Here is a 27,940-nt window from a genome sequence, read left to right on the forward strand (position 1 = left end):
TCTCGTCAATTTATTCGGCTGTTCAGTTTAATCTATTCGTGCTTTTTCGCGACTCCACTCGCTATCGTTCACTCCGTGCGCATGCTTACTTTCTTCGACGGTTAGTGCGCATGCGCGGTTAATGTCAAGCGCTTGTGACGTGTAGTGCACTCTTCTAACTAATTTAACATAAAACTAAGCATTTAATTTAACAAAAATGGCCCTATCGAATCTAGAAAAACTCGGAATATTATTTGTTGCATTTTTTATTTTTTATTGCCTTAAATTCTTGTGGCATTTCTTGTATACGTACGCCATTGGACCTGCAGTGCATTGTGTTGATTTCAAGTCCAAAGGGAAATGGGCACGTAAGTACTTATTAATATTCTTGCAGCACTTTTAAGCTGTAAACAGTCGTTAAACGCCAGTCACTTTCTACTATACTGATAAAAGCGTATTAAGGAAAGTGAAATCTTGTTGTGTGAGATTCTCAATGCTAAAGGTCAATGACATTTCATTGATGCAGTTACATATTTTAATGGCGGGTTCTATCAAATTATGTAAAACTATTTCCTGTGTTTTGTGAACTTTTGTGTTCTGTACTATTCTGTATTTTTACTATAGTATATTCTTTTATTATATTCTAATTTTAAAAACACGATGACTGGTACTTCATGGAATTGCTTTGATCAGTATACGATTTAATTCATTTAAATTATAATGAATAGACGCACTGATTGTTGGCGTTTTGATTCGTCAGTCCACATTGGGACTTTCTGCTTGGTAGAATCTGCCGCAAAGTAATCACGGGTCGAATAGAAAATAAATAAATAAACATAAATCTACGGACAGTAATGAATATTGAGCTCGTTTATTTTGTGCCAATACGATATCAAAAGGTAAAGATTACTGTAATCTTAAAATGGAATAGAAACTTATTTTTATGATGTTTTAAGGCTAACAGTAGTTTTTCGGCGCGCACTGCGGTACTGTAAGTTTCGTGTAGTCGGTGTGATGGAGCTCGATGGGGTTTAGTCGGTAGTCAGTTCTGCAGGGCAAGTGCCTCATGCGCCTTTTTCAAGGCGTACCTTATAGTCTCCTGTGAGAAATTGGGGAAGGTGGAGGACCTCGGTCCTTCTCTTCTCCCCTTCTTCCTCTCAGGAGGCGCCGGAGTCCGACATAACCCGGTCCCCCTCGACCGGGTATCCGTAAATGGAATCCCCAGCGTTAAAAAAAAGGGGTAACAGTAGTCAGGTTATTGAACCTTTTTACTTTTACTATTGAGTAAATGTAACAGTACATAGTACCAAACACACACATATATATATACACACAAAACACTACTTTACCTCATTAAACACATTGGAGTGTGTTTGAATTCAGATCACTTCTATTTTTAATTTTGTTCGTTGACGCATCACGCTAAAGCTTAACCGTAACTTTTCATTTCGAACCTTCTAATTATAATTAATATTTTTTTCTCACTTACTATCTCTCACTCAGATATCTGATTTAAGCATACAGTGTGCTTAGTGCGAGTTTTTTGCGACTGCGTAAAAATTAAGTAACTCAAATTTGTATGGAGTTGGAACTTTTACCTACGTTTGCGACTAGGGGCGCTGTTCCAACTGCATACAGATTTGGGTTAACTTTTACGCTATCGAGAACGTTAGAAAAAACTCGCACTAAGCACGTACGGATTAATATTTTCCTATCGAAATTAAAACAATTCTTTAGAACCGAATAAGAGCAATACCAAATATGGATAGTGAATATTATAATGAGTTTCCAATTCTTGTACCTATTTCCCTATAAAAATGTATATATTTTGTACGAGTTTAAAACAAGAAGAGCCGCGATACACGTAGGTACTTACTTTTTTAATCACCTATTAATTTGTTATACTTAATATATCTATCTATAATTAAGGTAAAGTACATCCATTTTTAAACACTTTGCCTTCCTTCCTTATATTAAAAAAAAAGGTATTTCGATACTTAATATATTAAATAATTTTACGTATTAATATATACAAATACCGACAATGTTTTTTGACTCCTTCCTTAATTTAATTTAATTAGGCGTCAAACATGGCGTCGTTGCGAATTAGTATGAAATTAATTTTAAATTAAAAATTAACTTAACTTTGACGTATTTTCTGTAATAGGAATACATTTCTGTAATTGGAATAGGAATAAATACTCCTTGTGTGGCTTACAAGGAGTATTTATTCTTCCTGTGAATACGATGTTACGATGTTCTCAACAAATTTCGGGTCCTCCAAGGAGAAGTAAAGAGTATACTCGTAACTATCTGGCTTCATTTTTAATTAAATATAAGGCAACTATCCCACTAACAGTCAATTCATTTTTTAAGTTATACATACTGAACTAATGATAGATTGTAAGGCCCGATTAGGATCATAATAAATCAATTCGATTAGACTCGAAGGACCATCAGAACGTAGTTATTAAAAAGGAATACGAAAAAAATATACTTAGCGGACTTACATAGCGGACTCTACTCAAGTGTGAAAATGAAAAAAGAACACGACATTACTTTCTAAACAACCCTTAATTCCCGAATGTGTATTAAATGTAATAAAAAAGAAAAGGTTGAAATTTTGATAAACATTGTATTCTCTTTAGTACTATTTTGTTTAAGGCAATACTAAATAAAAAACTTTTTAATATTACCATATATTATAATAATACATATTCTAAATCTATTGTTAATTTAAATTTTAAGCGTTCAAGATTTTTTTTGGAAAGCGAACTGCGTAATTTTTTAATTATTAAATTGAATTTTTTTTCGTAAGCAAAGAATAGTCGTTTATTTAACCTCGAAAAATACTTTAGTCATAATTATTTTGTTTTTGGTGTTGTTTATTTCATTAGTATTGTTACGCGCTGGGGTTCGGGATAAATGAAACTCTACCGAATTACAAGTTAACATTGTATCAGCACCTAGAACACTCACAGAACACTTTAAAATTCTTAATTCACTTCTTCTGCTTCGCTTCAGGTGATCCGTTCGCTGTTTCACTTCGAGTAGTTCGATTACTAACTAACTGCGTGCCATCTCTGCAATGCTTTTATGGCCGATACTAAATCCCTAGAATTGTCGAGAACATTCCTCACAAGTCGAGTATTTTCGATGTGTGTTTCCGCTATCTGATAATAGATGGCGTTAAACTTCTCGAGTGTTCTAGATGTCACTAGATCCTTCGATATTCGTTCGGCTATTCGGCGATAGATACTCTTACCGGCGTGACAGTATTGGGCATGCCTTGCACTACACTATTGGGATGTATAATAATAGTATACGTTTATTTTTAGTAGCAACCTCATCCTTTTTTTTCTCTCGGATATGTGTAATTGCGCTAACATTGACAAGACGTGTTTGCCGATTGAATTCAAATTCGTTATAGGTATTACTTTTTCTCTTTTATTTGTCACCTAATAAGATTATTTGTTTAGTAAAGATATTAATCGGTTGACACGCAGAGGAGATAATTACATAAATGATTTGTCTTTTCTATACTAATATTATAAAGATTTGTTTGTTTGTTTGTTTCGAATAGGCTCCGAAACTACTGGACCGATTTGAAAAATTCTTTTTCCTTTAGAAGCCGACATTGTCCCTGATGAACATGCTACTTTTTTTAATTTTTTTTTAAATTTTTTTTTTGTTTCATATTTGTTTTAATGTTTCCGAAGCGAAGCGAGGGCGGGTCGCTAGTTTAATATAATTTTTGAAATTAACACCACTAAAGTTCGTCATTGACTATTAAACAATAAAAAAAAGCTTTGAAATTAAAATCCGAATATGACTATATCGTAAAGGCGAAAAGCTAAGTTCAAACAAACCTAATACCACTATTAGTTCGATCTATGTGAAAAATCTACATTTTTTGTTCATGCGAAAAATTTTTTTAGTGTTATTGCTTAGTTGGGTGGACGATCTCACAGCCCACCTGGTGTTAAGTGGTTACTGGAGCCCATAGACATCCACAACGTAAATGCGCCACCCACCTTGAGATATAAACCCTGCTTCACGGCAGAAATAGGCAGGGTGGTGGTACCCACCCGCGCAGACTCACAAGAGGTCCTACCGCCAGTAAAAATAGACAGCAGCTAGCAAAATATTCGAACGTTGACCAAAAACGCGTTAGTCGTCGGTGAACCAGGAAAACTAAGAAATTCGAAACGTTGACAAAATTATATTGACAATTAAAAGTAGTCTTAAACAGAACACTCATTAAAACCAAAATAATACTAAGTACTTGAATGATTCTGAGACCAATTTCGATCGTCTCGTTGAACTAATTCTTGGTCTTGATCACTATTTCGTCGGAAAAGTCCCGTTGGCAATCAGTATATTTGGTATATGATGGTGATACAGTCTTTTTTGGTCTACAATGACTAGTAGCCTCGAGAGGATATGCTAGTTTCACCAAGCGTATAGGTGAGCTCACGGGGCTCAGCCTGGGCAACTTTTCTAAGATCTGCCCTAGCAAGAGTGGTGCTTCGCTGAATTTACAAACGAATTGGTATCGCGGGGATGCAGACAGTAATTAATTTATTATTAACATTGATCGTAGATATTAGGTAAATATGTATGCGATACGTATTTATATGACTACTAGCTGACCCGGCAAACGTTGTGTTGCCTTACTTAAATAAGATTTCTAGGGAAATTCTAGTGTAGAAAAAAAAACAATAAAAAAATATATTTAGGGGTTGGACCACTCTTAACATTTAGGGGGATGAAAAATAGATGTTGTCCGATTCTATACCCTGGCCGATATGCACGCTAAGATTCACAAAAATCGGTCGAGCCGTTTCGGAGGAGTTCAATCACGCACACCGTGACACAAGGTTTTATATATTAGATAAACGGGTATTTAACATTATCTGTGTTAAATTTCAGACTGTTTTTAAATAAACCGGCTATTCCTAATTGCTTAATTAAATTTAATTTTGTACAAAACAGGTTTGTGACAATAATACATTGTTTAATTACAATACAATTTTATTAATCTTACTTAAAGATGTGGGGATGTGGAAGGTCATGTTTTCAGTAATAAACTTAATACTTTATTTATTTTCTTAGTTATAGAAATTACTCTACTTCGATATTTGAGTGCAAAACCTATAATCCTACTATAGTGCAAATGAACTAAATTTTAATATATCCGTTCGATGTATAAGAAAATTCTTATCATCATCATCAGCCTGTATCTCTCCACTGCTGGATATAGGCCTCTCCCATAGTCCGCCACAATGAACGATCCTCCGCCTTCCGCATTCAATCTCTCCCAGCATATCGCCGCAAGTCATCGGTCCAACGGGCAGGGGGATTCTTCTTACTTTTTTTTTCTTATGGCTTAGATGGGTGGACGAGATCATAACCCACCTGGTGTTAAGGGGTTACTGGAGCCCATAGACATCTACAGCGTAAATGCGCCACCCACCTTGAGACATAAGTTCTAAGGTCTCAGGTATAGTTACAACGGCTGCCCCACCCTTCAAACCGAAACGCATTACTGCTTCACGGCAGAAATAGGCGGGGCGGTGGTACCTACCCGCGCGGACTCTCAAGAGGTCCTACCACCAGTAACTTACTTCTTCTTAAAAGAAATATCTTTGTTGATCCTTACCCCGATAGTGGATCAACTTGTCCTGGTGAAACTGGAAAGGCCTCCGGGCTACCAGTAATCCTTCAATCCTAAAATAAAAAAATAAAAAAAGTGGATCATGACCTCCCCACAATTTTTCACGTAAATTTACAGATGAAATAAAATACATACTATAATGTCAAATATATTAGCCATCTTGGACCTAGGTGCCTACTTATCTTTGTCTTGTATGTGTTGTATGTCTATCACAGAAGAAAGAACTTACTTGAGGGGCTCAATTGTGGAGACATGTTTTTTTTTTTAAGAATTAAGTGATCATATTACGAATTTTAAAAATATACTATTCGTAATTAAAAACATACACTTTTAAAAAAAATGTTGCCAAAAATATAACCCAAATTTTCAGTGACAATATTTATGATGACTAGTTGATTACGATTAGTTTAATGACACTTGTTGTACAAAACTGTTACCACCTCCGGCGAGCCACGATAAATGCGATTTTAAACTTTACGTTAAAATTGACGAACGGATAGACTAATTTCAAATTCAAGGAAGAATCTAGGGAAATGCTAGGTGGTAGGACTAGTGGTAGGACCTATTGGGGGTCCGCACGGGTAGGTACCACCACCCTGCCTATTTCCGCCGTGAAGCAGTAATGCGTTTCGGTTCGAAGGGTGGAGTAGCCGTTGTAACTATACTGAGACCTTAGAACTTATATCTCGAGGTGGGTGGCGCATTTACGTCGTAGATGTCTATGGGCTCCAGTAACCACTTAACATCAAGTGGGCTATGAGCTCGTCCATCCATCTAAGCAATAAATAAAAAAAAATGCTATATTGACTTTCAGTACGAGCTACAGCTGATATTTTTGTTCTCCCTTTGGACATGTTTGACTGACAAACAAACTTTCATATAACCTTAAACTTTTTTACATCTATGCTGCTTCTTAATATACATCTCTCATATGCACTTATGAATATCGTAGCCATTTTGCACTAATAAGACAGGTTACCACCTCACACATTGAATCAACCATATTGTTTGCTCGCGTATTAAAATGAGTATGAAATATGCATAAATTACTCATTAAATTCATTAAATTTAAAATGGATTTTTATTAAATACCACTTTGTTAACTGTGAAAACAATACCGATAATTATATTAACATAATATACATTTACGTTCGGTTCGGACTTTGACACGAATACGCTTCGTTTTCATTAATTACGACCAAAGTTCATTCGTCGGTTTTGTATACTTTGAATTTCAATTTTTAGATTAGCATTAGTGATACGTACTGATAATTGAGTCGTCTATTATCAAAGGTGGCAATCTGTGCAGTTGGACAAAAAAAATTTATTGATATGTCAATACAGATTGATTTGAATATAATCGTCTCCTTCAAAGAATACGGTTCAAAACCTGCATTAAATAAAGGTTAATACTTCACCTGTTATTTATCTAAGATGTCGTTCCGAAGAGTTTTATGACTGCCAATGGAATACAAAGTCAATAATTCGTTTTTCTGATTTACCAATCATTGTCCAAAAGTCAGATTGCCGGCTTTGATAATAGTCGACTCAATTGTCAATAGTACCGAAAGGTGTGATGTTCACGGGTTTATTTCTCAAAAGTATATTGAACAACTTGCAAACTTTATATTTTATATATTTAAACATTAAAAAATATTAAGAATGTCGCCTCACGTATCATGCACGTAAATTGCACTGCAAAGTAAGGACCTTTTCGTTAATATTTTTTTATGACGTACACTCAGTGATTCTCAACCACTGTTCTGCGGCACTTTTGTGTGCCGTCAAATTTTGCAAATATATACTTCTTCTTCTCAGTCGTATGCACTCTTGGCAGAGTGGTCGTGGTCAACACTTGGGTTGGTGGTGCGCTTCACCAGACGTCGCCATTCCTCGCGTACCGCGGCCCTTCTTGTGCACTCGTTAACGGGACCGTTTAGAGCTGCCTTTATTTGGTCGGTCCATTGTAACGGTGATCTGCCGCGCGGTCTTGTACCCTCTATCATGCCCTGCACCACAAGGCGCTCAACTGAGTCGTCACCTCGCCGCGACACATGCCCGAAGAAAGTGAGAATGCGACCCTGAACGATGGAGGATAGTCGCTGCTTGATGCCGAGTTCCTGTAGAATTGACTGATTCGTTCTGAACTCTGTCCACGATATTTGCAGCATTCTTCTCCAGCACCACATTTCGAGAGCATCTATCCTCTTTTTCTCACTTTCTCTCAATGTCCAGGTCTCAGCAGCATAAAGAAAAATGGGGAAGACCAGCGCTCTTACAAGTCTGATTTTAGTGGCTTTAGTGATATTTCGAATATATATATAAACGAGTTCCTCGTGGAGCCAGGGTTATGGTGGCCGAGGAACTTAAAAAAAACATTGATCAAGTTTTGCATGACAATAATGTCACAAGTTGGGAGGATCTTTTATCATTTGCATATAGAATTTTGCATGTAGATAAACAGAGCAATAACTCCCATTCACTTACTAAAAAAATTAAGGATAATTGTAAGAATAATTCCATTAAGACTTTGTTGGATGATGGGGTAAATAATGACAAGCAACAGCGTCCATTTAATAAAGTTGCAAAAATTGAGGGGAAAGTGAGTGATGGAGATTTAAAGGGTGCCTCACAACTATTATTTTCATCAGATTCTCTAGCTCCGAATAATGCCGACACTCTTCTGGCGTTGAAGTCGAAACATCCTGCACCTTTAACACCTGTTAATGTGCCGCCACCACAGTCTTCCACAACTTTGCCTCGTGTGTCTCTTGATGACGTTCTCACCACAATTACATCTTTTAAAAACGGTTCAGCAGGCGGACTGGATGGTCTATCCCCGCAGCATTTCAAGGATTTAATCAATGTTTCTGCTGGTGATGTCGGGCGGTCTTTACTTAAAAGTATAGTCTCGCTTGTTAATTTAATGCTGGCGGGAAGTGTACCTGACAGTATCGCTGATATTTTGTATGGAGCGAATTTGTGTACTTTGATGAAGAGAGATGGCGGTATTAGGCCTATCGCTGTTGGCGGTACACTGCGCCGCATTGTATCCAAGCTTTGCTGCAAAGAGGTTCTGCCGATATTGAGTGGGATGTTCCGGCCGATACAGTTGGGCGTCGGTACAAAGGGCGGCTGTGAAGCTGCGGTACATGCGGCTCGCACCTTTCTTAAGGGGGGTGGTGCCGAAGTATTGGTGAAGGTGGATTTAAAAAATGCATTTAATTGTATCGATAGGAATGCTTTTCTTAAAGAAGTGAAGGAACACATACCATCTATCTACCCTTACCTTTATCAATGCTATGGTAATCCATCTAAGCTGGTTTATAAGGAGAACCTTGTGGAATCAGCGACGGGTTGTCAACAAGGCGATCCACTCGGTCCGGCGATTTTTAGTTTGGGAATACATCCAGTTTTGAGGGAGCTGAAGTCCAGCCTAAATTTATGGTATCTGGATGACGGAACATTGGGAGGGGACATTTCCACGGTCTTAAGGGATTTAGAATATCTAAAATCTGCTTTGGGTTTGGGTTTAGAGCTCAATTTTGCTAAGTGTGAGCTTTTTATCAATGCCTCTTGTTGTTCCGTACCAGTTTCTGAAGTTTTTGCAAAGTTTAATACCGCAGCGCCCAACATAAAAGTTGTTGATGAGAATTCTCTGATGTTGCTGGGTGCTCCCATTTTGGATGGATCGATCGACGCGTATATTGATGAGCAGATTGATAAATTTTCTCAGTGTTCCAACAATTTATTTGAAATTAACTCTCATATGGCTTTGTTCATTATAAGACACTGTCTATTCGTACCTAAATTTACATATGTGTTAAGATGTTCTTTCTTATGGAAACATAATAATAAACTTAATTCTTTGGATGAAATGATAAAAGGTGTTCTGTGCAAAATAATTAATTGTAATTTGGATGACCTCTCTTGGGAACAATGTGTCCTGCCAGTACGTTTTGGTGGTATCGGCGTACGTAAAGCATCAGCTGTTGCGTTGCCGGCCTTTCTTGCTTCTGCACACGCCTCCTGTCTCATAGTCGGTAATGTTCTCAACCCTTGTATGGGTTCCGTAGAGATTGTGGGTGTGTCGGAGGCTGGATCGGCCTGGCAGTCTTTGTGTCAGGCGGATTTTCCTACTTTACCGCATTTGCAGCGTCTTTGGGACACTCCGCTTTGTCAACGAATACAGCAACGGTTACTACAGTCATATGATAACAGCGTGGACATTGCTCGTTTTCGCGCCGTTACCGAAAAGGAATCAAGTTACTGGCTTCAAGCCTATCCATCGTCCAATACAGGCACGTTGTTGGACAACAACGCTCTCTCGCTAGCTATTGGCTTACGGTTGGGGGCCCATATTAACGTACCACATTTTTGTGTCTGTGGCGAGTACGTCAATGAGCTTGGACATCACGGACTCTCGTGCCAGAAAAGCGCTGGGCGCATTCCAAGACACGCGTCTTTAAATGATATGATAAGAAGGGCGCTCACTACAGTCAATGTTCCGGCTGTCTTGGAACCCATCGGAATTTTGAGGTCAGATGGGAAAAGGCCCGATGGAGTCACGCTGATTCCATGGTCAGTTGGTAGGTGCCTGGTATGGGATGCTACTTGTGTGGATACTGTGGCTCCCTGTCATTTAGATGGTACTTCGTCCCGCCCCGGTTCAGCTGCAGCTTCAGCAGAAATTACAAAAAAGCGGAAGTATTCGGGTTTGGGGTCTTCTTATTCTTTTTTGCCTTTCGCGGTTGAGACGATGGGCCGTTGGGGCCCTGAAGCAAAGAATTTTTTAACAGAAATCTCCAAACGCTTGAAGGAGGTTACACATGATGCTAAGGCTGGCTGGTACTTTGCACAGAGAGTGAGTCTGGCTGTCCAACGAGGCAACGTAGCCAGTATCTTGGGGACTGTGCCTCCTTCAAGCGCGTTGGAAGATCTGTTCTACTGTGTGGGTTGAGTTATGTTAAATTATTTTGATTTGACTTTTTACTTAATAATGTTAATATTATAAAATTATATCATTTTAAAAGAAAAATATTTTAAACATGAATATATATTTAAATCCACAAAAAAAAATTATAGTATATTTTAGTTTATTTCGTATATTAAAATTTTTTGATAAAATATTTATGCAGTGTGTTGTAGTACTTAAGTAAATAATTTTTATCTTTTTTTTTTGTGTGCCGCCAAATTTTGGAATCGCTTAATATGTACCGCAACAAAAAAAAAGGTTGAGACTCACTGACGTACACTCAAAATTGTCAATTATTTTAAGTAGCGTCAGTGTGATATAACTTTGTCTCTGGTCTTAACTAAGAAACGTAACATTGTACAGTGTACTTTAACTTTCGGTTTATGTACCTACAAAGTCTCGACCACAAACGTGTGTTTACGAGAGAGGTCCTACGGGAAGTAAGCTAAGTATCCGTAGTAACATACCGCTACATTAGAAAGTTTGGTCTTTTTCGTCTTTATCATCGTTGTGAGGTATGTTGGTATGGTCATTAGTGCTTTTACGGCGTGAGGTCACGTTTTGGTACAAAGATACGGACGCTCTATAGTATATACAGTCAAAATCTGTTATAACGACATCGAAGGGACTGCGCATATTCAGTCGTAAAAACCGATAGCCGTAACAACCGGTGATGTTTAATGTGTATCGTGCAAGTACAAACAAATCGATAGGGAATTATTGGAAAAATATATTTATATAATACGCGATTTTTCTTCAATATTAATTTGTTTTATTTTTCTTTGCGACATTTTGAAAGTTTCACGAATAACTCCACAAAGTTTTGGTGCGTCTTGTGTATAGTTAAGTAACAAACTAACTGAAGAGATATGAAGAAGCGGGCTTTGACTACCGCATGCACGTGTTTTGTTTCTAAGAATTAGAAAAGACCCTACACTAAACTAAATCCTATTGTTTTCTTTCCTGATTTTAAAAGCCACTGAAGACAAATGTGGATACCTATTCAAATTGTTTACAATACAGCTTAGCTGGTCGTTCTAACAGATCTAATTCTCCGAAATATTAGTTAAATGTGGTCGTTTTATGAGGTATGTCGTTATTACCAATGTCGTAGAAAGCAATATTTTTAATAAGGCGGTCATATGGCATTCAGCCGGGACCTTTGTTCTTGGTTATTATAACCGGCATGTTGTATTAAACGATGTCGCAGTAAACGGTTTTGACTGTATATATATATTTGCCTTGTAGGCAGATGAGTACACGGCCCACCTGATGGTAATCGGTTGCCGTGGACTTCAGCAATGCCAGGAGCAGAGCAAAGCCACTGCCTAACAAATTATTTTTATTTTATTATTTCTACTGTAGACTGGAACTGTTTTTTTTACTGATTAAGTTTTAACTCGCTTCCGTAGGTACCGCTATTCTGCCTATTTCTGATCTGAGCTATCATACGCTTTGTTTTGAAAGTTGAAGTAGGTGGTAGCTAGGCGGTATTATGTTCCAGTAAGCACTTGGAATCAAATTATCTGTAAAGTTCTTTGGTCTAGAGCAGGGATTCCCAAAGTGGTTGATTTCGACCGCTTGGATGTTCCCAATTTATTTTTTTCTAAATGCTGTATAAATTGTGATACAGTTAAAGTATCATAGTTGTACTTTAAAAAACTCAAATCAATAGTGATCTCGGACAAGTTAGAGCAAGATAATGTATTCGACCATAGAAGTTTTCAGGCATGTATTGATTTTCTCTATGCTTGACGCTTGCCTAAACGCGATTTTATGTCAACAAATTCATAGTCAAGTTCAAGTCCAAACGAGTCCCTGATATTTTTCTGTGTAATGAGCTTGTATTTAGGCTGAAAGTTAATTTGCATTTTCGAAATTCGTATGTGCTTGAATGATAATACAGAGTGTATTATCTACTGATTTGTTTGAAGAGATTATGAAGTGATTATTTATCTAAATAAATTGACTGAAAAATAATTTACAAAACTAATTAATTACATGTTAGCATTTGAGAACACAATTCACATGCTACCTTCATAATAGATTTACTTTTATGGTAACGGTATTTTTTAAATTTTCGTTTTCTACACAGTTTTAATACCTTTTGCACCGTATCGTCTCACTCTGAAATGAACTTCCCTCCACGGTGCTTAGGTACTAAATACTCGTACTATAACAGATTTTTATTATATTTTTTTATTGCTTAGATGTGTGGACAAGCTCACAGCCCACCTGATGTTAAGTGGTTACTGGAGCCCATAGACATCTACAACGTAAATGCGCCACCCACCTTGAGATACAGTTCTAAGGTCTCACAGTATAGTCACAACGGCTGCCCCACCCTTCAAACCGAAACGCATTACTGCTTCACGGCAGAAATAGGCGGGGCGGTGGTACCTAACCGTGCGGACTCACAAGAGGTCCTACCACCAGTAATTACGCAAATTATAATTTTGCGGGTTTGATTTTCATTGCACGATGTTATTCCTTCACCGTGGAAGTCAATCATGAACATTTGTTAAGTACGTATTTCATTAGAAAAATTGGTACCCGTCTGCGGGATTCGAACATCGGTGCATTGCTCAACACGAATGCACCGGACGTCTTATCCTCTAGGCCACGACGACTTTTTTATCACAGTTCAGTTCAAGTGAGACTTTAAATAGTGCTTACTTAACTACTGTCGATCTTGCGATTTTTACGAGCCGCAATGTGCGTCACAATCTCTACGTCAATTCGTTTCGAGTCGCCCGGCAATGACTTTCACCTAAGCTAAGGCCAAGTTCAAGGAAATATAACGTTTAACGCAATACATTCAATGTCGTTTTTGCTGTGAGCCTATTTTGTAACGAGACTGGTTTGGCGAGAAAGGCCTGCACGGTAAAAGTTTATATGCGTACAGTAAAATTTCTTTAGTTATCTAAACAATAAAAGTATATAGCTGATTTATGATTAGAAGTTACTAGAAACAAACACACATATTGTTAAATCAAATTAGTTATATCTTTTTTTCAAATATCAATTTATTGTGTAGTTAATTAATTCGAAAATAATTTTTCTAATATTTTTGACATTAAGCACATTTTTATCATTAAGCGTACGTTTACTCTCGACATGTCTTTTATTTATCGATGTTGTTAGGCGAGGCAAACTAAGGGTCCATTTGGTTTTTATGGTTATAATGTCCAAAGGAACTATCAGAACCATCCATCCGTAGGGGAAAAATGAGGTTTGATGACATAATAATATTAAATTGGATACAATAGGTATATATGTTTGCAGACGCGCACATAGATTGTTTTTACGCTACCATGCGTAAGAGGTGTGCATCTCTGGTAAGCAGAGTGAGGGCCAGCTCCAACAGTATCCTGAGCATGATCGCAAGCAAGCTGGACTGTGTATACATGGGTCGCTGTGGTGCCATCTCCCATGGGATGTTACGACAGTAATTCATTGTGATGTTAATATAACTACTAACATAGGTCTAAGTCTTATTAACAATTTATATGAGTCATGGTTACTTGCAATAAAAACATTATTATTATTATATTATTTTTGTATTGTGTTTCTCGAAATACTTAAGATATTTCGGTATAATGAAGATCACGGGCCTAAGCCAAGTGAGCTTCATTTTCTACTTGCAGAATATTTAGGTCTTCCTGCAAGAATTGACGGACTATACGGCATGTGTTTAATATTGCGGCTTTTTGCATGGTCATGTACGTGTTCTCTGCTATGTCTAATATTTTTAAAGATTGGAGTAGGTGTTTATGTATAACGCCTGTACTGGATAGCACCAGTGGTACAATGTAGACTTTGTTCATTTTCCAGATTCTTAAAATTTCTTCCTTTAATTCTGTATATTTATTTACTTTTTCAGCTATTGATTTCTGTATATTATTGGTGTTAGGAACTGCTATGTCTATTAAATGCACTACTTTATTTATTTTATCAATTAGAGTTATATCTGGCCTATTATTGTGTATAGTTTTGTCAGTTAGTATGGCTCTGTCGAAGTACATCTTATTATTATTATTATTATAAATATTAATTCCGTGTTGTGTGTGTGTACTTACCTACTGAATACGGTAAGTTCAACAGTATCAAATGCAAATTATGCAAATTCGAGCACATCAACGTAAATTGTTGATTCAGCATCAAACTCGATTATGTAACTTAATTCGTCGAATTATTGTACATGTTTTGTTAATACTGTTGTGTGTTTTAATATAATTTGTTATAACAAAGCATTATAAGTTGAAATATTATAATATAATAATTGGAAATAAGGATTTCAACGATAGTGGGTAATGCACCAAAAGAGTGTATTCGAACTAGAAGAATCTTTGTAAAATAATATAATATAATTATATATAATAATATAACCCTTGGTATTTCAAACAATAAACGGTCATAAATCTCTATACATGCTATTTTCACCCACTCAAACGAATCAAGTTCAGAAGTAACAGCGGTAGAGTTATTTAAAAATATAGTAATTAAATTCTGTATGAATCCAGGAGACATTGTAATACCTGGTTTTTATTTGACGGTTCTTATGTCATACTAGTGAGTCCCTTTCACCATTCACTGTATGATTATTAAAAAAGCTGGTCTCGTAAAATTTCTACGAACGTATGTTGTTGATAGGATACCTGGAAATATCCTTGGAGTGCTAAAAAATTTTACACAAAACTGTCAACTTAATCAGAACAAACAAATTTTAATTTCACTGTTTCAATATTACTCATTTATTTTTGTACGAAGAAAATATAATACTATAGATAGCAATAGACAAATTAACTACAAAGGTAGTGTTAATTTTTTTAAGAGATCTTCTACGGGTGACCCTTGAGATAATTACGATAGATTAGACAAATATAATAAATAAATGCTGCTAATCATTGAAAGATAACGCAAATATTTTGACAGATAATAAAAAAAAGTGTTCTGCGTTACTCTCGTATATTGATTACTTAATTAGCATTTTTATTTTTTATTTTAACAGTGTACTCTGTGACAAAAGTATAATATTTATCATGCGTGAATGTAATTTATCTCCTGCTGTATAATGAAAACGTGATGTATGTGACTCATAAAAAATTTAAAACAGCAAACTTTGCGGTAAAAGTGGTCTACATACATACATTTTACGCTTTTTGATAAACCAACGTTTCTAAACAAACTTGGAATCAATTATACATACAATGCTGTGTATGCCGAGGAGCATAGAAGGTCGCAACCTCCAAGTATCAGTTTCTGCAGAAATATTTCCAGTCTAATGCGATCTTCAGCAACGTCAATAGCTCCGGAAACTGCGGAAGCATTTCCAATTCTTCGGTTTTAGCGAGTCGTAGATATAATTAAAACTACTTTTTTCTCCTACCTACGCCGAAAGTTCGGTTTTCGTTCCGCTGTACAGGGAAGTATGTCCAACTCTTCTCCCTTGGTGCACAATGTACTATTACCCCGCTGTCGTGGAATCGTCAGTGACCACGAAAACTGTAAAGTATTTGAAACGTCGGTAATAAAATAATGACCATAAAAAACCCGAGATCGAACTGTAAAAGTATTTTTAATTATGTTCCAATCAATATTTGAAGCCCTGTGATATCTATATCCTTGTTTTGATATCGCTAGCCAGAAAGTAAATATTCAAAGAGAATATTAGTTGAGAGCTATCGGAAGATATTACATATCAGAGTCCAAATACATTATAATATAATATATGTTTTACTGCGTAAATTGTAAAGTTTGAGAACAAAACTAGCATTGCGCATCTTAATTCTGAAAGAGCTGTTTCTAACCACCCAAGTATGGCCAGGATTTCTCGTGGTATTTTTAGTTATTCGAACGTGCCTACTCAAGTCAGATTTTTGTGAATTTGTCCAGTTATAAAGGCACCCATGTATATAAAACCGCCGCCAACGTGCAACTTTCCAATTTTTAATTATAACTAAAATCATTATAATTTTTTCTTTTTCTGTATCGTTTTAGTCTCGAAACCTCTAAAATTATGTCAGATTAATTGCCTATAAGATATATAAATTTAAGACTTCTTCAGTTTTCTTGTGGAGGGCACAGCCCAGTGAGTTACCATAAATAGATTTTAATCACAGATATTTCTTGCCTGTATATTGCAATAGATGCTAACTTATTCAGGATCTACGTATAATATCTACGTAAGCAATGAAATTTTTGGGAAACTGATGAAATCTAGAGAGGATCTATTATTTTTTTAAATATAAAAATTTGCTTGTTTTGTTACAGTTGTGACTGGATGCACTGATGGAATCGGAAAAGAATATGCTAAAGAGGTAAATATGTACATGCATATATTTTAAAAGCGTTGAGGTATTGTAGTTTTGAGAAAAACTTTCAAACTAAAATGCAATAACAAGTGAAGTCGCAGTTTTGCTTTTAGCCCTAGAAGATAAAACTAGCTCACTACCCGCCTGTAATAATGTGACTATCTAAGGCCAGTGATTCTTACCTTGATTTCAGCGAGCGTTGCCAAAATAACCGCCATCCCATAATTTGGTTGTACGGTGCTTAGTCTGGAATAGTAGCACACCATATCTTTTCGCACGTATCATACAAGGCGACCAAACGATTGACCGGGAAATGGGCAGCAACATTTCCTGAATATTATGCCAAGGCGTTGTGATCGCCAATTGACATTTACTGATATAAAGCCCATTGTCAGTCCGCTGTCGGTTCTACCCATGTTCTACCTATTTCAGCCGCAAAGGATCATAGTAATGCATTTCGGTTTGAAAAATGAAACAGCCGCTATACAAAACAAATGAGACTTCGACCTCATGGCTCAAGATATGTGCCGACTGTCACGTTGTAATATCTATGGACCCTGGTAAACATTTAATAGCCAATAGCAAACCCAAGTGATGACCACGACCACTCTGCCAAGAGTGCATACGACTGAGAAGAAGAAGAAGAAGCAAACCCTTTAAATACACGACTTCCTCTCTCAACGGTAAAGTGTCATTAATTGTTATATTGAAAAGATAACCGAAAATTCCCACCTCTTAATTTTATAAAATAAATTTAATTTAAATATATAAATTAAAATAACAAATTCCTTCATTACCTTGAACGTGAAGGTATCAAAATTAAATTTATTAACTCATTCGTTGAACGTTATTAGGTACAGAAAGTTATATCTTTCCTAATTGGATAATAATTTTCTTAATTCAATCGTGCCCTCTGGTCCTGAAGAGGAATAACGACCCTAATAATATTGTTTTAGGAATTCTATTATATTATCAAGATTCTCCCCATTAATTTGCATTTCAACTTCTCTTTGTCGTCTGTTCTATTTTGTGAGGACGTGTGTATTTTAATCTTTTACTGCTATAAGTTAACATGTTATCATAACTTATATTGAATCCGCACGAGTAGGTACCACCACCCCTTCCTTTTTCTGCCGTGAAGCAGTAATGCGTTTCGGTTTGAAGGGTGGGGTAGCCGTTGTAACTATACTGAGACCTTTAGAACTTATATCTCAAGGTAGGTGGCGACATTTACGTTGTAGATGTCTATGGGCTCCGGTAACCGCTTAACACCAGGTGGGCCGTGAGCTCGTCTACGAACCTAAGCAATAAAAAAGGCTATCAGCATAGGCAAAAAAAAAACAAAAAAATGTACCTTGTCTTGCGAGATATTCTTAGCTAAGCCACAATAATCAGACATATACACTACACCAGATACATATAAATGAAGTAAATATTTGATGACGAAAAAAGAAACTAATTTATAATTCACTCTATCGATGGGACCCCAAACTCGCTTGCAGTTTTATTTCAAAAGGGGGCTAGTTAAACTAAATAAAGCAAATTACCACTTCATAAATCAGAAATATTGAGTAAATTACAATAAAAATTGAATCCATTATTTCATTAATCATTTAATTATTTTTTTTATTTTTAATAATTATTATTATATTATAATACTTTGTGTATTAATTGTATGTATATTTACAGAGATATGTATGTGTGTATGTATGTGTACATATTATGTATTTCACTGGAATGGTACACCGCGCGTAGTTAGTTTCCAAATGATTCTTGTCCACCTGATGTGTGTCTGGAAGAGATCGCTCTTAGCGATAAGACCGCCAATTGTATTTTTTTTCGTGTTTAATGTATCGCACTGTTGATTTGTTTTTTGGTGTACAATAAAGAATACTCTCTCTCTCTCTCTCTCTCTCTCTCTCTCTCTCTCTCTCTCTCTCTCTCTCTCTCTCTCTCTCTCTATCTCTCTCTCTCTCTTTCTCTCTCTCTCTCTCTCTCTCAATTACTCGACACGCAAAATGTATCAAACAAATCCATAAATTATAATGATACGACAAAATTTCAAGTATTCTAAAGACGTGTATAATTTCTAAACATTATTCACGAATCGTATTAACCGTCAACATGAAACGCGACACTTCCCTCAGCCTCGTCGGATACGTCATTAATTTCCATACATTTAATACAAACATCCGATCCATTACAATATTAATATTGAAGCTGCGATACTGTTTTTTGATTAAATACGTGATAAGAAGTGTTCATATATGTTTTTATATACAAGCGCTATCTCGCCTGAATACGATACTGTAATGTATCGTAATACAGTCGAATTTTTATTATTTCGAAGCACTCTTCAGTAATGAACTTTCGTTTAATGATGCGTAAATGATTTAGTACGATGAAATTGTGTTTGAATGATGATGTCTGTGCGCCTATACAACAAAATCCCACAAGATGTTCAGAACCTACATATACATAGGTTTAAGAAAACTATTAAAGAACATCTGTGCAATAAAGCTTACTATAAAGTCAATGATTATCTAGAAGATTACACAAAGTGGGAATGAGTTGCTCGCTCCGGGCATTTCAATATTGTAGTAATTGTTACGTTATAATACTCATTGTAAAAATTCATATTTAAAAAAAAAAAAGTCATGCCCGTTGAGTTTCTTGCTAATTCTTCTCAGGACGGAGGCTAGTTTTTGTGAATTGGCGGTAGTTCTTTGACGTTCAACAAGTATGTACTTTCATTTATGTTGAATAAAAATTTTTTGATTTGTTTTGATTTGATGCCCAAACCAATCTTGTAAGGAATTGTTTGAGATCATCCTGGCATCTGTGCGCTCATCCACAGTAATCATTTTTGCCACATACCTACATACATATTTGAATGAAGTTCGTTATGGTTACAGAGTATTTTTTCAGCGAAAACCTTTTGCAAACTAGGTTTTAAATATTATAAATTCTTCAGTAGTAGAGTGCGTAATTGGCTATGTTGCTTCGAAAAGCAAACAGTAAGCTTCCATTATTTCCTGCCTAACTACTTTCGGTTTCTAGTTGTAATTGATTTCTACATTTAATAGTATTGATAGATGGGCTTAATGTGAGTCCATAGGTACGGATTGTGAATTAAGGATATCAATCTCAAGCATAGAGTACCCGTTATTTCAATGGAATTGAGATATCAACCTTATTTTTCACGCAGGGAGACGATTCAGTTCAGCTTATAAAAATACTTTAACACTGATTATAAGTCGTAATTCTCATCTGTAAGATAAGTTGATCTGTTTACGAAATGTTATGTAAATGTAATTAAGTAAAATATGTAAAGTTTAACCTAAAATACTTGTGCAAAACGTCGTTTTACGATCCTTCAATTGACAAACCAAGCTAAATTACATTTGATAAACAATATGGTGAAGCATCTTGTAATACATTCTATACTTCATAATGTTAATAGTGGAAACTCAATCAGTACATAATTTATAAAAAAATTGTAGAATCTTGTAAGTTAACAAAATAATAGAATCTGGTGCGTCTATAATAATATGTTGAAGAAAGGTAATAAAACAGAAAAGCTGGTAACTATTGTAGAGTAACATAAACCAACGATTTTGATACTTTTGAAGTCGTCGTGGCCTATAGGATAAAACGTCCGGTGCATTCGTAGCGATGCAACGGTGTTCGAATCCCGCAGGCGGGTACCAATTTTTCTAATGAAATACGTACTTAACAATTGTTCACGATTGACTTCCACGGTGAAGGAATAACATCGTGTAATAAAAATCAAAACCCGCAAAATTATAATTTGCGTAATTACTGGTGGTAGGACCTCTTGTGAGTCCGCACGGGTAGGTACCACCTCCCCGCCTATTTCTGCCGTGAAGCAGTAATGCGTTTCGGTTTGAAGGGTGGGGCAGCCGTTGTAACTATACTGAGACCTTAGAACTTCTATCTCAAGGTGTGTGGCGCATTTACGTTGTAGATATGTATGGGTTCCAGTAACCACTTAACACCGGGTGGGCTGTGTGCTCGTTCACACACCTAGACAATAAAAAAAAAAACTTCTGTCTGTCTATCTGTTTTCTTTTTGTTCGTTCACATCTTTGGAACCACTAAAAGGATTTTAATGTAGTTTTTTTATAGGTAGGTACACAAAAATATCAATATTGGTGCTGAATGAAAGGTTTTTTTAGTTAAAAAAATTTATCAAACTAATTATTATCAATATATTTAATTTTGAAAATTACTGTAAAACTGTTAGAAGTTACATAGTCAATAATATTATTAATATGTGAGTAACACTTGTGTACATATATCTATTGCGTTCTTATGCCCAAACCACAGAACTCAGAACCGATTATTATGAAATTCAATATAGATGAGTTAGATTTAGTATAGAGTCTATAGAGACAGATAAATATTTTGATATTTCCTAATATGATATTCGATAATATATTTTTATATTTTCTTTACCACGCGATATAAAAATTAGACCAATCTAGCGAAACTGCGAGCGGAAAGCTAGTTATTAAATTAAAAAGTTTTTACGTATGTCATTACTCAGACTATTTCAATAACTTTGAATATCAGTCAGGCAATACGACTATCAGATTCATAAAATGGAATGACTGCCAATAAGATCGTTAACTGGTCTGATTTAAAAATGCTTGGCGCTTCGAATAAACTATAAAACTGATCTCTTGATGAATTTTTCTTTCCAATGAATGGCAAAGAATGAAAAATAAATTGATTTTTTCTATATTGTTTGCAGTTAGCCGCCCGTGGATGTGACATTGTTCTAGTCAGTCGATCTCTTGATAAACTAAAAGCAACAGCTGAAGAAATTGGTGAGTGCTATAATAGTTTTCATTGTAATCGAAACTATTGTTCAGTTCTAGGTTTTAATTTGTTTAGACAGGTCTTCATGACTTAGTGTTAAATATTACCAAGAGCCCATGTTATCTGAAAATATGAGATCGATTTATCAATTGTATGGCATATTTACTGTTCAGCATTCAAAGTGAAATAAAAAATAAGGATGGTGATATCGAGCCGGATACAAGATATGAAAAAATCACTAATTATGTACTATACTATACTACAATTTTCTTGCTGTGTTGTTCGGTTTTTGAGTTGGCATTCGACGTTAATATTCAGTACATTAAATCGTTGTTAAGGCTTCGTCAAACAGAACGCGTAATTAGCGCGCGTCAGAGCGCTAAACTGACGTCGACGATGGTAACATACGCTATAGGCGCTATAGCGCTGGCGCTCTGTTTGACGGTATGATACCGTTGTAGTACAACACATCTCGGCGTCATAGCGTAGCGCTCTGACGCGCGCTAATTACGCGTTCTGTTTGACGAAGCCTTAATAATGCTATTATTTATAATATATAACATTCACAATAATGTAGTAAACTCGTGAACTTTATCCAGAGAAAGAATACAAGGTAGCCACGAAGATAATCCAAGCGGACTTTAGCGAGGACGATAAGATTTACGAGAACATTGAGAAGGAAATTGCTGGCCTGGAAATCGGTACTTTGGTCAATAATGTCGGAGTTTCCTATACGTATCCTGAATATTTCTTGGACCTGCCAGAGTGGTGAGTATTAAAATATATTCTACATTTTATAGTTTGAGTGTAGCCTCAATCAAAGTGAGCGATGAAATTCACATCTTAATAAGGATGTCCTTTAGTTCCATACCTGTGACTATAAAAAACGCCGATATGCATTACTAAATAGTAATTTACCAGTACCAATAATAAGTGATTTTTGATTCGTAATAAAGCACTCGTTTTTTATTATTATTAATTGAAATGCTTGAAAGTTACCGAATTTTCACAATTCAATTTCAAAGTAGGTTCTTGTGCAGGAATTTTACTGTTTTAATGTGTTACTACAATACAGCTTCGAGTTGTTGTTTCATCGTTTACTTTATTCAAAACTTTCGATGCTGGGAACAACTAAACTTTGCGACAAAAATACGGTACTATGGGGAAATGATTTAGACAAGGATTTATGTGTTAAATTGGGAAAAAATATAATAATTTTTGGAAAGATACAAATCGTAGACTTCGTTAAATTGTGTAATTAATCACAGCACAATCAAGGGCACAGCGAATTGTGGGGAAATTACTGGTCATTCATGTAGTAGACATAAGCACAATTCACCGTTCATCACTCAATAAACCTTGTTATTATGGAAGATATTTTAACAAGTTTTCTTACAAGCACATTATTATATGCATAAGTATAATCCAAATAGCAAACGTAAACTGAAATCGTAATACTTAATTCATAAGGATTGTAGGCGACGTATCTGGAATACGTTATCGTTTTCACGGGAAGCATTAAGACTAATTCGGAATGTGAGTGGCGTTGGTGCTGCTTCGTTATTTTCACTGAACAGAGAAAATAAATTCGCTTAAAGTACACGACGTGGTTCGTAATATACACAGTCGATTTATTATTTTGTGTACGTTTTAATTTAAGACGAGAGTGAAATAGATTCTGTAGAATAAATAATTTCGAATCGAGATGAATTCGCTGCCACTGCTTAATCGAAGCTTTCCATATTCGGACCGAGCGTCAGATGGAAAAATGTTTTGGAAAAATTTTCACGTCAACTAAAAAGCAATCGCTTCGATAGATGCGGCGACGTCGTTTCCGTACGAGTTAATATCGAGGCGTGAAGCATTTCGAATATTGAACGCATCCTAACCGCACCACGTTGGGCGCCATTTTCAATGGGCGCCAGGTGTACCAATATCCACGTCGTATGAAATAAGTGCCATCGAAGTGAAATGTTATTTGAACTATCGACGCTCTATCGGACCGGTATTATTTGTGAAGCACCCGGTTTATTTATAGGTTATTCGAAAGTCATAAATACGGGTTATTGTTCGATTGTAGATCGAATTTTAGAATGAGATAACCTGTTCATAGACTCTTAAGGAATTCTGTGTAAAGTTTCGACTGAAACTTTAATTGTTAGATTTTAGATCGGTTATAATAATATGAATCGATGGATTCTTGTTTACCCTTTTCATCTTAATCTAAATATAAAAAAAAATGTACGGAATTACTACGTAAATAGTCCACATACGGTCACCCTAAATTTTCTCTTGTGTTACGAGTGCCGGAAATACATATGTTTTTTTTTATTGCTTAGATGGGTGGACGAGCTCACAGCCCACCTGGCGTTAAGTGGTTACTGGAGCCCATAGACATCCACAACGTAAATGCGCCACCCACCTTGAGATACAAGTTCTAAGGTCTCAAGTATAGTTACAAGGGCTGCCCCACCCTTCAAACCGAAACGCATTACTACTTCACGGCAGAAATAGGCAGGGTGGTAGTACCCACCCGCGCGGGCTCACAAGAGGTCCTACCACAAGAACAAACACATTCCGCCGCATAGAAGTTAATATCACGGGACTAATGATTTAATCCGTATGACGTTAACTGCATAGAATATATGCAGAATTCAATTGAAATAGGGAATTTGATATTATTTCTATTGATTTCAGTAAAGTTTTAGTAGAGTAATTAATTACCAGTAATAGTTACTATGCGACTTTATTATGAAGGTAGGAAAAATATTTATTAAAAAATATAATTTTTTAGTATAATAATATATCACTGCTTGAATTGAATATGTAAACTTTTAGCATTCATTTTATGCAAATCACTAAAATCGCAAATGGCAATTAAACCCTATTTACTTGGAATTTCGAATAACCACAGTATTTAGGGGTAAATTTGTGGTGACAATACTTTAACACTCTATGGTATAATTAGCCCTGACCCATTAGCCATAATAGAGGCGGTGGTTATCTGAATTCCGGAAACACGCTGGTCGCACAGACCCACCGTAGGGAACCGTGAATATGTATCTTTAATTTTATTTTATTACACAAATCACAACAATTACAGTGGTGTAGAATGGTTATCAAAGCCTATGGACATAACGACCTTAATTTCACCTCCCACCTTGGACATGAAGTCAGATACACGTAGGTGGGAAATTTGGGGAGCACGTAATTAAAACCTATAAATGAGTGTATCTTAAAAGTACACACAAATGGTTAACGAAATTTCAATTACTTCAATGCAATTGGTAAAGACCAACTGTAGATATAGCCTTGATATAAGTTTGGTGGTGCAAGGGAAAGTCGAGGGCAAAAGATCTCGCGGACGATCTCCAACACGATGGACCGACTTCATAAAATCTGTTACTCACTCCAACATAAATGTTTGCTCTCACTCTGCGAAACATCGTGCCACATGGCGTCGCATCGCGAGAGCATCGGTATCGCAGGATCCGACTGATGCATGACCACGACCACTCTGACAAGAGTGTACGAATAGGAGGAAGATATAGCCATTCAATAATCGATATACGATATTACTTTTATTTAGGGATAAGCTCATCCCAACTCTGATCAAAGCTAATGTGGTCGCTGTAACAAAGATGACACGCATCGTTTTACCCGAAATGGTGAAGAGAGAAAAGGGCGTTGTTATCAATATCGGGTCTGCATCTTCGATCATACCGAGTCCGTTGTTGACTGTCTACGCTGCTACTAAGGTAAGACCACTAATTGATACAGACGTAGGGAAAAGAAAATAATAATTCTGTTTGGCTTTTAAAATAAGCTGCAAGTCAAGCAGGCGATCGGAACTCGAGCGTATCATTCATGGTTATTAAATTGTAGTTAGTCGTGATGACCTAAGGGATTTAACTCATGATGTATTCGTATCCAGCAATGCGACAGTATTGGCATTTGAAACATGCAGATGGGTACTATTTTTCTTAACATGTGTCCACGAAATTCTTTCGTGATAAAGGAGTTGACGTCAAAGAAAAATACCTGATTAAAATTTTGGGTTATAACCAGTAGCCTTCCAGTTTGAAGCGCGAAACGGCCGCTTACAACTAAATTAGAACCTTCTTCCTCGAAATGGTGGTGACGTTGTCATGGTGATGTCGACGTATCTGGTCACTGGTCTCGGCATTAACATACTTCAAATCACATCGTATGGACGTAATATAGATTTTAGAAACATAGTCCTATCCTTATTGGCGTGTAGGTGTATCTTTGGTCTTATGATCGTGAGCATTAATGAAACATGAAAGTGGAATGATACACTCTAACTCACTACTCGCAATAACCGCCTCATCTCAAGCGTTCTTTTTGTTTAAGTTTTTTTTATTTTGCTTAACATTTGTTCACTGTAAGCCTTCAACGAAATTTAAATATTAAAGTGAAAAAATAAATAATTTTAGATGATACTCAGTTATTAACCAGCTGAGATTCTAATGAAAAGGAGAAATCTCTACTTTTTCATATCATTCCTATGATGGCTCACCGATCTTGTACCATCACCTGTGACATCTACCCAAGGAAGGTAGATGTCACGTAGGCGCGGGTAGGTACCACCGCCCTGCTTATTTCTGCCGTGAAGCAGTAATGCGTTTCGGTTTGAAGGGTGGAGCAGCCGTTGTAACTATACTTGAGACCTTAGAACTTATATCTCAAGGTGGGTGGTGCATTTACTTTGTAGATGTCTATGGGCTCCAGTAACCACTTAACACCAGGTGGGCTGTGAGATCGTCCACCCATCTAAGCATTAAAAAGAAAACATTATAACCTTCGATTTGGTTTCCATCGCCGAGAAGTGTTGTCGAGAAATTAAAGGCTTGCTCTTTTCCAGGCATACGTCGATAAGTTCTCGGAGGGTCTCGATATGGAGTACTCGAAGAAGGGTATCGTTGTACAATGTATCCTACCCGGTTTCGTGTGCTCGAACATGTCCGGTATTCGTCGTAGCTCGCTATTCGCGCCCACGGCCAAGGTCTTCGTCCAATCGGCGATCAAGCTCGTCGGCACGACGACCAGGAACACTGGATACCTGCCCCACGCGGCCTTCGTGAACATCGTGAACAGCATCTACGAAACAGCAAACAGCTTCGGCACCTGGCTCGTCGTCAGATCCATGGAGAACAGCCGCAGGAAACTACTCAAAAAGTACAAGAGGCAGTAAAATTTATCTATAAAACCCTTCCTAATCACACAATTTAATACAATAACAGCTGCTTCCATGTAAAACCAAAGAAGGAAACTTTCGCGTTTTCAATTTAGAAAAAAAAAACACCCTTTATTAACAATTTTCGATCGCACCTTTCTTCTTTCCTAACTGACTAAACAAATTTCTGTGGAACCAAAGATAAGTTATTTGTAACGTATTAACAATATGCAAGAGAGGAATTTTGTGCCATTACGTCCTATTGAAAAAAAAATGTTCAAAAGAAACCTAGCACATACTTAATGAGCTATAATAGTGATAAAAAAAACACCAAGTAAATTTTTATTAAAATTTCTATAGTAAAACAATTTAGTTTTTGAATTCATAATCCTAGCAATTTACAATTGAATATTTATCTTTACCGTTCCCTTAGTTTCGTATAAAAATATATCATATGAAAATAAAAGTGAGCGGTATGGTAGGTGGTATAATTTAATAAAAAAAAATATTGTATATACAAAAATAAAATCAACAATAACAAAATGTAGACAGCTAACATAATTCTTGCATTTACGTGAAGCACGTGTGTAGTAATTAGTCACTGGGAATGTAATTTACTATTAAGTTGGTTTAATAAATTTGGTTTAGAACAGCGTTGAGTTTAATTAACCTTGGTGTCGGTTTTGTCACTGTATATAATTAAGGCAGTAACACAACTCTCCACAAAGACTAGTACTACACTCGACGCGCAGTAAGTATTGCGATCGGAAAAAATGTTTTATTTTTATATTGCCCCTTGTAGGCGAACTAGCGTATGGCCCACCTGATGATGAATCGTTACAGTCGCCCATGGACATCAGCAATGCCAGGAGCACAGCTAAACCACTACTTACCGTTTTAAGAAATACAAGTGATAGCACTCGGGAAACACTGAGGAAGGGGAGTCCTTTTCA

At 36.3% G+C, this 27,940-nt stretch overlaps 1 protein-coding gene across 1 annotated transcript; it reads left to right on the forward strand.

Moving 5' to 3' along the window:
- On the forward strand, positions 1-27,639 carry LOC101744618 (very-long-chain 3-oxoacyl-CoA reductase). Its single transcript, XM_004928803.4, has 6 exons — positions 1-347; positions 16,905-16,951; positions 21,723-21,798; positions 22,390-22,558; positions 25,380-25,548; positions 26,676-27,639. The coding sequence occupies exons 1-6, from the start codon at positions 197-199 to the stop codon at positions 27,003-27,005; spliced, it is 942 nt and encodes a 313-aa protein (XP_004928860.2). The 5' UTR covers positions 1-196; the 3' UTR covers positions 27,006-27,639.
- Positions 27,640-27,940: the final 301 nt, after the last annotated feature.

The sequence above is a fragment of the Bombyx mori genome, chromosome 16 (assembly GCF_030269925.1).
Source record: "Bombyx mori chromosome 16, ASM3026992v2".
NCBI lineage: Eukaryota > Metazoa > Arthropoda > Insecta > Lepidoptera > Bombycidae > Bombyx > Bombyx mori.